Below are 11,423 nucleotides of genomic sequence, written 5' to 3' on the forward strand. Positions count from 1 at the left end.
CTTTATTTATATTTTTTTCTAACTTAACCATGAAAAGTGATGCAAACATTTGTCTTGCTGTCCTACAGTTTTCATCATTTATTTCACACAGACCTCAGAATGTGATCCAACTAAGAATCACCAGCATCTGTAGGAAGTGTTATGATAGGCAAGGCCATTAAAGACTTTAAGCATCTAGTCTCCTAGAAATCACTGCAATCAACAGAAAACACTTAAAAATATATTCACATCAGAAGGCTGATTTATCTAAACTTTCCCAATTATTATTTAATAGCAAGCATTTAATACCATGTTAAAAAGATAGCATTGTCCTTGAAAAAAGAAGAAAACCTCACCAGTTCCACGCTCAAAGACCTGCAACAAACTATTAAATAGCATTAGTGGGAATTCCAGCTACAAAAATGACACTGCTGTCTCTTGTTTTCATTTTCTAGCAATCCATGCGGATAGTAAAGAGAGAATGAAATTAAAATTCTGTGTATCTATTCCATGTGGTCTCCCATCTAAAATGGTCTACTGAAAGATGTATATGCGGCAAAGAATATGCATTCACAAAATGCTTTGTACATAACTATCTGAATTACAATGTGCAGCATACATTACAAAATAATCTGTCAACAGAAAACATCAGTGGTGAACTGAAATGCAAAATACTCATCTTCCAGATTAAAGGTAAATAGAATAATGTCCTTCTTTTTCAACTGCGGCAACTTCCTTTAATTCTTTTAAAATACGATAAAAAAAAAAAACAACAACAATCAAACAAACAACACACTGGGTCTTTCCAAAACAATGAAGATAAAAGAGCTGGTATTCTAACCGCTGTTTTCACCACTAACACTAGTTTTTCTTTACAGTGCTACTTGCATATTGTAATGCAGCATATTCCACAGAAACATTTTTAGTCACTTTGCACTGATTAATAAGTATAAATACAGTAGAATGTAATGAAAAAAAAAAATCGATGAAATATTAATGAAAAAGTCTTCCTAAAAAGTCTTCCTTTCCTGTCCTGTGCTACGTTATATCATAGAATAAGTTTCAAACACCTGAGAGTGTAAATAAGGGACCAAAATATAAACAGGCTATTAGAATTGGTCCTACTTTCATATTAATGGACATTTTTTTTCTAATCTGAAGTATTAAGGCACAATTTGTCAGACATTAATGGAATCTCCAGTTACAGTGTAATTATTAGTTCCAATCAACTTTTATTTTTTTTTTAATGAAACAGGCCTTGAAAAACAGAGCTGCTATTTATTTCAATTGTTGTTTATATTGGTAACTTTAGCCTTAATACCACTTTTTAACTTCTGACCTTGCGGACTTACTGCTTTTGTGTTGATTTTTGCATGTGCAATTTCCCTCTAGTTTTCTCTTTGGCTAAATGATCTCTCTCTACTTTTGTCTTTATGACCCTACTGCCCTCATACCAAAGGGTCAGAGGAGGCTTTAGATACAATGCAACTGCAGTAATTTCAAGTGACTTGAAAAAGCTTCTTTCTCCTTGAAATTTGTCCTTCTCAATACATGAAGGAATGGTAGGAGTATACTGCAAAACTGACAACACTTGACAGAATTAAATTGCAAATTAGGTGGGTTCCCAGCCTGTGTGGAAGTAGAATCTGGGCTCCACTTGTATTTTCGGCTGCCTGTTATAAAAATACAGTTTTATGAGATCATGAGAAAAGATGAAAATGAAAAAGAGACTTGGGTGCAAGCCTGTGTGTACAAGTACATAGAGATCAAAGCTTCATGATGGCTCAATGTGAGCCAGTTCCTCTACAACCATCTTCATGCAGCACTGTCTCCTGGCAGCTGTTGCTACGTTGCATCTACACTGCTGGTTCAGTTCAACTCAGAAGTGCACATTTACAGTAAATCTGTCAATTGTCCCCATTTACACTACTTCGGGTCATATCACAGAGCTGGTTTGGATCACAAGAAATGAAACCAAATGAGCTTCCAGCCACCGTCAGTCCACATGAGACTGAAGTCAGTCTGAACCCAACTGCCAGAATCCAGGTAGTATGGACACCCCTAGCACCATTTCACTGAATAGATCTGCTCAACTATACAAAATGCTGATTTCCACTGTCTATCAATTTCGGTACAGCTCAGTGCTGAGGAGACCACAGTTTTCAGGCTGGAATCACTTGGTGGCAGGCTAGTTAATAGCTAATAGATGTAAGTTTTCTATAACCCTCAATCTGATAAGAGGTAAAAGATAAATTAACAGCAATGAAAACCTTCTCTCAGTAAGGCTACAACTAAGACCCTCAGCCTTGCCCTGAAAGGATCCTAACTAAGTGTGAGGATAACTCAGTCTGATCCATTCTGAATCATCATTAAATATCTGGCATCTCTTATTTATACAGCCAAATTAAGTTCTAATCCAGGAAAACCAAGTTGATATTTTTGTTGTAATTAATAATTCACTACTTGCTACAAAGCATTGCAATATGCTGTTAATATCATGCTAAATGAGAAATAGGCTACTACTGTTGCACACTGAAAGGCTACAGTTTTCAGAGCCAACTTTTTTTTTTTTTTATATTTATTCATGTTTGATAAAAAAGAGCAGCTTTAGCTGTTTCACTACTTTGGCTGAGTAAGCCCACTAAAATAATTTCAGGCAGGATTTATCTCATTTTTAACTATTGTTTGAGCTCCATCTGAACTTGTAACAGATATGAATGGTTCCTTAATCATACAGCATATGTTTGAATCATTGGTTCGCAGCTATGTCTGCGAACTGTTGCTGCTAATTGCTGTTGCTCATAATCAACTCTCAAGGCATGTTTTTAAAAGTGGATCCATGTAATCAACAGGCCACAACAATTTCTAAAAATTTCTACTAAAAATGTACTTGTGAGTGTGTGATGTGACAAAGGTTTTTTGATGCTCTGTAGATACTAATCTATAAAATAAACAGAAAAATTACTTGTTGGACAGCACTAAAGAACTTACCAAATCAAAAAATGTTTTCCAATATAGAACTAGCAGCCTTCTAGAAAGAAATACTTAATACAGCTGCAGTTGTAACGGTCCAGAAACATTCTTGATCTAAACTTTGCCAATACTGGGAGGAGTTGTCAATGTAAACTTAATGTTTTCATTGGATTGTATAAACCTACCATGAATATGTCTGAAATAAAGTATTCATTTAACAATATTAGCATTTTTAATTAACAATATTAAATGATACTACAAAGTTGTTAGAAGTGCCATTTAAGAGGAATGGGATATCATTGATGTAGCTCAATTATAAGAAAATCAAGCAGCCTATAGTAGATAAAACATTATCACTATAACCAGGATACAGAAAATGTCTACATGAAGGCTGCACATTGGGTACTACAGATAAGCCATACTGTGCTAGCAAATTGGTTTCTGAACCAGTTCTTACTTTTCAGGTTAAGAATAGAATCATAGGATCATAGAACAGTTTGGGTTGGAAGGGACCTTCAAAGGTCATCTAGTCCAACCACCCTGCAATGAGCAGGGACATCTTCAATTAGATCAAGTTGCTCAGAGCCCCATCCAGCCTGGCCTTCAGTATTTCCAGGGATGAGGCACCTACCACCTCTCTGGGCAGCCTGTTCCAGTGTGTCACCACCCTCATTGTAATAAATTTCCTCCCCATGTCTAGCCTGAATTCCTGCTCTTTTAGTTTAAAACCATCACCCCTTGTCTTATTGTAACAGGCCCTGCTAAAGTCTATTCCCCATCTTTCTTTAAGCACTGAAAGGCCACAATAAGTTCTTTCTGGAGCCTTCTCCAGGCTGAACAACTCCAACTGTCTCAGCCTGTCTTCATAGGAGAGGTGTTCCACCCCTCTGATCATCTTGGTGGCCTCCTCTGGACCCTCTCTAACACATCTTTCCTGTGCTGAAGTCTCCAGAGCTGGACGCAGTACTCCATGTGGGGTCTCACCAGAGTAGAGGGGCAGAATCACCTCCCTCGATGTGCCGGACATGCTCCTTTTGGTGCAGCCCAAGATATGATTTGCCTTCCGGGCTGCAAGTGCACATTGCCGGCTCATGTCCAATCTTTCATTCACCAGTACCCCCATGTCCTTCATGGCAGGGCTGCTCTCAATCCCCTCATCCCCAGCTTGTATTGATACCAGGGGTTGCCCCTACTCAGGTGCAGACCTTGCACTTGGCCTTGTTGAACCTCACGAGGTTCACATGGGCACACTACTCAAGCTTGCCCAGGTCAAGCAGGACAACATATTCTTGTCCTGGAGCAAATCTTTGAACTGAAGTGAACAAATTTGTAGATGTGACCACTAAAATTGCTATTTCTGTTAATTCATAGGAAGAAATGGAATTTACTGCTTCCAAAAAAATCAAGATTTACTTTTTCCATTCATTCCCATCACCTCAGCAGTACTGTATGTTCCTGAATTTCTGAGCAAGACAGGAACTAGTGCATCAAGAACGTTCTCTCGGTTACTTGCAGTTACTGAAGTTTAACTGGTACCAGCACAAAATACCAGTTAGTGGACATACCAGAAACTACAGAATTCCTTCTAGTAGATGTTTCCAGTACACTGTTCTCACTGCTGAAACTATCATTCACATTTTCTTGCTGTTTCAAATCCTCCACAATGGCATATCCTGGTGGGCTTATAACTTCTCTTACTTCATTTGTACTGTTCTTCATCTCATTTTGTCCATTCTCTGTTCCTAGAAAATAAATAGAAAATCCACAGCAATATAAAACATCTAATTTCTTTAAGTGTGGGGCACAGAAAACAGAACTAACCTGCATTCATCGTTCACATAACAGCGTAATGTATAGCTTTGGTCTTGACTTAAACGTTATAATTTGGAATTTTGATGTTTTTATAAATATTTATTAAGAAGGTTGTCAGTCATAAATCTCAAATATTTGCAGTGACCATAAAGATCTGAAAATTCAATTTGTGGACTATACCATGTTTCCTACCTTTTCAATTCCATTGGTCCTATAAGCTCATAAATGGACATACCTTACAACAGGACTTCAAAACTTGGTCATAAAACAGACAACCTAAGAGAGCTTTCAGAAAATGTTTTCCCTTCTTCCACTTATTCATCTTGTTTCAAATACAGAAATAATTTCTCTTTGACTTCTGTGTTATTAATATTTTATTTTTATTAGAGTCACACAGAACCAGGCATGCTCCAAAGGCAAAAAATGATCTTCAATAAATTATAAACATTTTTTAGAAAAACTATGCATCACTGAATTCCAGAGTTTTCCCGATTTGGAACTCAATTACTCTGCAATTAGAAATTAAATTTAAAAAAATTAATACAGTCCATTTATTTCAAGAATTATTCTTTATAAAGTTCTCAATTTCTATGTATAAGTGTCTGATAATAACAATGTATTTTACTGTAACAAATCATTGAGGATGAATCTGGAGTGATAAAATGTAGCACCACTCTTCTTCCAAGGTATCCAAGGAACCTGTCCTTAGTGTTTCCTGTCTATGACCTTATATGTGGATGTTTCAGCAATCATAGACTTTACCTATCTACACATATACAGGACTGTGTACATGGAAAATTTCTTATCCTTTGGCAAGAGCCACAAAATTTATGCTTTACATATTAATCTGTACAGTTTTTGTAGGACCTACCTTGCACAAGATTACTGAGAAACTGTGGAATAAATGCATTCATTCAGTATTGCATCAAACAACTGAATTAAACTTAAGTTTTACCTTATATGGTCTGCATGACACTGAAATCTCAGAAATGCAAATTTTGAAAAGAACATAAAATAAAAATACAAAAATAATTGTAATAATTTGCATATTTGCTAAATATTAATTGCTTTGTTTACCTTACTGATAGTGAGGTAATGAAGACAGGAGTTTAAGCCCGACAAAGCTGCAACACAAAATGGAAATTAGGACCACAATAGCTGCTGAGCTTCTCCCAGCACCTTTCACTCAGAACTATCTTCTGAGGCTCTAACTCAGTTGATTTTGTCCTGCAGACTGAAGCAATCAACCACCTTTGAACTGCACACTCAAATATGGCAGCTGCTTATTTGTGTCTGACAGAAGACAGTTTGATTCCTCTCCTCAACTGGAAGAGACACTTTCATGGCCCTCTTACACCCATCTTGATGCATTGTCCCATATGCAGCAAATAGAAGTACAGAGACTCCTCAAGCAAGTACAGTGAGCTCCTCAAGCAAGAAGGCTGGAGCTGCTATATGGGAAATCTATTAAAAAAACTTCAGTCGCAAAAATCTTATAAAACATATGTGGACCCCAGGAAAAAAATGAGAGATTTGAGGGCTGCTTCCTTTTTCATATTTTAGAATCCAGGGGAGCGCTGGGATAATTTTATAATACCATAATCATTGTTCAGGAATAAAAAGTAGCAGCCAAAAGCCTATAGCTTTTTTAGTTTCATTTCTGTAAATAATCTCTTTACTAGTTTATTCTATTATTTATAGTACATTTTATACAATGTCTTGAGACTTAGGAATGTCTTATTCCCAAAGAGACATAGTGTAGTGTTCTTTAAAATGCCATATATATTTTAAACCATTCTATAAAGGAAACACTAATCCTTGTGTTGAAGGAGAAATCCAGAAAAGGTTTGCTTTGTTAGCTGAAATTAATCTTCAGAATATTTTTATGAAACATTACAAAAACATCACATTGAAAATCAATGGGTTATAGAAGTAAGAATTCAGTTTAATTACAACTACATACATATTATTGTATTTCTGACACGGCTTAATAAGGATTTTTAGGGTTTAAGAATCTATTGAATAAGCTGTTAAATAACTTGATTTTGAAATCCCTGAACAAGTGAAAGTATTAGTGTCAGTGTAACAGCAAAATCGATATGGTAAGAACCCTGCATTGTTTCATAAGTAACAGTACAAAAAATAGATATTAAAACCCCACACGTAAGTACTAGTGAAATAAGATGATTACCTCCTGTATTTCCACTTAGATCATCTGCAAGGTCTCCATGTCGGGTTTCACGTAGAGCAATCAAAAAAGGAGAGAACCAATCCTTCTTCTGCACTACTCTGCTCAGTAGTTCCCTTGCACCACCTCTGTTCCCATGATTGTCAGTAACAGTGTGGATCTGGTGAAAATAAAAAAAAATTAAAAATCCTGAGACAGACTTTGGAAATGGTTCAGAGAAGTTAACAAGACTAGTACAGGTACAAAATAATTTTCTTCTGTCATCATTAAAACATACTTAAAAATGCTGCCCAGGGAAGTGGTGGAGTCACCATCCCTGGAGGTGTTTAAAAGGCATTCAGATGAGGTTCTTAGGGACATGGTTTAGTGCTAGAGTTGGGCTAGGTTACGGTTGGACTTGATGATCCTGAGGGTCTCTTCCAACTGAAATGATTCTATGATTCTATAAAGTGGGCCTGCCACTCATCAGAAGAGACTTACTACAGTTTTGTCCAACCTCATATGGTTTTGGGTAGGATATACAAAACTTGGGAGACAGGAAATTTAATTGGAGACACTGGCAGTACTGAACAATGGTTATAATACATCACTGTATTATTATTATTATTATTATTATTATTATTATTATTATTATTATTATTATTATTATTGTTAATGAATAATAATTGGTCTTCACACTGGTTTACGGAATAACCAGCCTTGATTAAGGAGCAGTGATGTTATACAGCTTACTAGAGCTCAATCTGTAGCATGACCTCATACACAAAAAGGAACATTTCCCTTCTTAAACTCTGGTTTTATCATCTAAATTCTCACTTAAAGATTTCAGGACTGTATAAATGTAGGGGTAGTTACATTTATAAATGTAGGGGTAGTTGCATTTATACAGTCCTAAAATTACATTTGGCCCTTTGAAGGCAACTGCAAGGCTGACGTGGCCCCCGGTGAAAATGAGTTTGAACACCCCTGCTCTAGAAAGTGACTATTGCCCTCAAAGAAGCTTTGGGAAAATGTCCCAAGGCTGTCACAAGCAGAACTTGACACACAGTCATGTGAGGAACAAAATGACCATCCCAAAAGTAAGAGAGAGGTGTTTAGTCCTCAAAGACAATCTTCTCAAGGCTCGAGAATCACCCATCCTGATATGCAAGAAAATGGGCAGGCATAGCAGTGGGAAGCCCTGACTGAGATGAACACTAAAGGAAGTGCATGGGAAGTGGAAGCAGGGAGAGGCAAACCAAAAGGAATATAGAAATGCATTAAGAGAGCTTTGGCTCAGCTGGAGCTGAAACTGGCAGGACTGTGAAGGGTAATGAGGAGCTCAATGGAAATACCAGCAGCAAAAAGATGACCTGCAGGAACATGTGGAGCCATTAGGAATGGAGCCAATAACCTCCTAAAATGCCCCTACCTCTGCCTGCTGTTATCATGCTCAGCTCCTCATCCATGGGGTGCAGCTAGCACTTACTGCTACCTGCCAGTCACTAGACAAAATTATATATATGGCTGTCATTTAACTGAGATGCAAAAGCTCAAAAGGCAAATACGATGAAGCTCCACCCTCAGTTTGGCAGTTTCCCCCCTATTGATATGGCAAATATTATTCTAATTTCTTCTTCTAACACCGTTTCATACTATCCATTTTTTGGCGTTCCAAATAAGTTTCTCATCGGTCCAGGCATGTCATTCTTAGCCAGATGGAGTAAACACTGGCAAATGTTTTCAGCAAAAGCTAATACTTCTCTTTTTTGTCAAACTGGTATTTCTGCTCAGCTTCACTGCCCAGTATGATACTCTTTAGTGAACCTATGGCAAAAAAAGGAAGGTCTTGCTTTATTTTAACTCAAGTATTCTCTAGGACTTTACAGGCCCTCACTAATCCCTGGTATGGTGCAGGGGCCAGAAGACACTTAATGATGTTCTGAGCCTAAAGTCTGTGGCAAAATGGTAAGTAACAGTAAAGCCAGCCATATTCCTTCCACTTAAACAGTGGCTTAGTCTAACCGGCCAGTTCATGGCATTTTCTTTCCCTGGTTCTTAGCTGGCATCCCACCTGCTGGCCTACTGCCAATAGTCTTCACTGGCTTACTTGGAGCAGTATTTCTCTTTCCCCCAAGTTTGGGTACTGCCCTTTCATTTTTGCTCTTACAAGGCCATTTCTAGTTGTGGCTTCCCATCTGCCCCACAGTCCTTGGGAGTGGCCAGTGTCTGCGGCACCGCCTGGTGCCTGGCCTGATGGGTGGGCCACTTACCTGATCGAGGTCCTCCTCCTGGAAGATGCCCATCTGCAGGCACTTCTCGGCCACCTGCACGGTCTGCATTTTATCCACCAGCGTGCTGTAGAGCAGCTGCACCAAGTGCACGCAGAGGTCATGGTCGGCCTCCTCGGCTGGCGATGGCAGCTGGCTGAGGCTGGGGTTCACGTAGCAGGCAGCCAGGCTGCAGCCACTGTGCTCCAGCGCCTGCAGGAACTCGTGGAACCAGCCGCACCCGCGGGGTCCCCGCTCCACGGCCCGCAGCAGCTCCTCCGCCCCCTCCACCTCGCCCCGCTGCCGGGCGGCCGCCCGCACCTTCTCCCTGTCCTCCGCGCTCAGCAAGGGAAGCCGGTCCAGCACCGGCTCCACCCGGATGAACTGCTTCAGCCGCGGCCTGAAGCAGGAGATCATGTAGAGGAAGCGTTCGTCTCGGGACTCTTCTCCCATCGCTGCGCTGGCGGCGTCCGCGACACCCCTGCTGCCGCTGGAGAACGACGGCGGGCACGGGGGGATGTGCCCGCAAGGGCGGCTGAGGGAGCCCAGCCGCTCAGGACCCGCGGTCTCCGCAGGCTGGTGTCCGGGTGTCGGGCTCGGTGTGAGCGAGGAGCGCGTCCCCCGTCCCGCTCCGCGCCGCCTCAGCTGCCGCCGAGCCTGCCCCGCTTCATCCCGGCCCCGGCGCCGCTTTCGGTTTCACTTGAGAGTTCGGTGTGTGACGGCATCGGCCGGAACGGGCCGCGCCTGGCACCTGGATCCAAGGGCGCGGCTCTGTGTTACTCGTGAATGTTTAAAACGAAACCTTTAACAGGAGTCAAGAGCTTAAAAAAACAACCTGAAGTGTATCTTTCACTTTCCAGCTGATGAGTTTCTGGGGCTTGTCAGTAGCCTCTCAGGGTTTTCTGCACCTGTGGCTTTCCAGGTGTGCAGCGACCCACAAACGGGTCACTGTGGAGGTGGTAAGCCCAGGTGATCAGAGAGGTCTGCCTTCATTTGCAGGTTGTGCCTTTTTGCAGAAAACAGATGCACAAAAGGCCATAATGGAAGTAAAGCTGACTTGTATATTGTAATGGTTTACTTTGGGTATAAAAGAGATTTTTTTTTTTCCAGTTTGAAGAATCCCACATTGTATAGGGAGCAGGAGGTTGTAATGCATGTGATAATCTTCCTAGAGTAGCTTATTAGATAGTTTCTGAGATTATTGGGACAGTCTCTTCCTGAGATGCGGTTTCACCCATATGGATATCACTGAGCTTCAGGAGCATGCTTGGTTTCCATCATGGCATTTTATGGAAACTCAGTGTGATTCTGAGGTAAGGCAACAGATCCTTGACTCAATTTCATATTTTGTAGCAAAATGATAGAGTAAATAGAGAGCACCTTGACTACTGTGTTCTGTTTTGGTCCTGGGCAGTTCAAGAGAGAGACTAAAAAATGGGAGGATCCAGTGAAGGGGCAACACGATGCTTAGGGGGTTGGAGAGCTCGGCAAATGTTTGAAGGAACTGGGTCTATTCAGCCTTGAGAAAAAAAGCTCAGGGGAGATCCAACCACAGTTCTCCAGCTCCTAAAAGTTGGATCCCTCTCCACAGGGGTGTACAGGACAAGAGGCAACTGGAACATGTTCCTTCAGGGGAAATTGTCTTGCTATAAGAAAAAATATTCTCCACTGTAAAAACAATTAGATGCTGGAATATATTGCCCAGAGAAGTAGTGGGAGTTTGCTCAATAGAAGTATTCAAGACTTGGCTTGACAGGGCGCTTGATTTAATGCCTTTCTTTTAAAAGGAAGCCAGGTATCTCCAGAGATCCTTTCCCAGCCTAAAATTTCATGTAATTCAAATCATGCCCTCAACTGCTTGTCATGCTGAGACATGCTACAGCATTCTGCTCAGTGGAGCTTCCTTCAGTTGGAGGCTTCTTTTGCAGAGGAACTCGTTTTGTTTTACTTTCATTTCATTGTGTCCTGTCTGCTTATCTCAGGTTTCACTCTCATTGTCATTACCTTTTAATTACAGCATTACCCTTTTATTTATGCAAATTTCCTTCAAAAGATTTCTGAAGAAAGTCTACCGCTTCCCCCCCCCGCCTTTTTTCTTCTGTCTTCAGCACCTTATTTGGGTGGTGCATCAGTCTTTCTCCTAAGGCCTCAGGAGCTTGCAGGAGTTCCTAGGGTGCAGCATGTATAGACAGTTTGTTTGTTCATTTTCCAAGTTTGTATAT

The 11,423-nt window shown here is 40.4% G+C and overlaps 1 protein-coding gene across 1 annotated transcript in view; it reads right to left on the bottom strand.

Moving 5' to 3' along the window:
- IFIH1 (interferon induced with helicase C domain 1) overlaps window positions 1-9,956 on the bottom strand; it is a 30,544-nt gene extending 20,588 nt beyond the window's left edge. The window contains exons 1-3 of the mRNA XM_021290952.2: window positions 9,205-9,956; window positions 6,956-7,112; window positions 4,518-4,694 (exon numbers count right to left, since the gene is read on the bottom strand). Coding sequence (XP_021146627.2) covers window positions 4,518-4,694; window positions 6,956-7,112; window positions 9,205-9,654 — 784 coding nt within the window. The 5' untranslated portion in view covers window positions 9,655-9,956. The remainder of the gene's footprint in view (window positions 1-4,517; window positions 4,695-6,955; window positions 7,113-9,204) is intronic.
- Between the last annotated feature and the right edge of the window lie 1,467 nt (window positions 9,957-11,423).

This window comes from Columba livia, chromosome 7, assembly GCF_036013475.1.
Source record: "Columba livia isolate bColLiv1 breed racing homer chromosome 7, bColLiv1.pat.W.v2, whole genome shotgun sequence".
NCBI lineage: Eukaryota > Metazoa > Chordata > Aves > Columbiformes > Columbidae > Columba > Columba livia.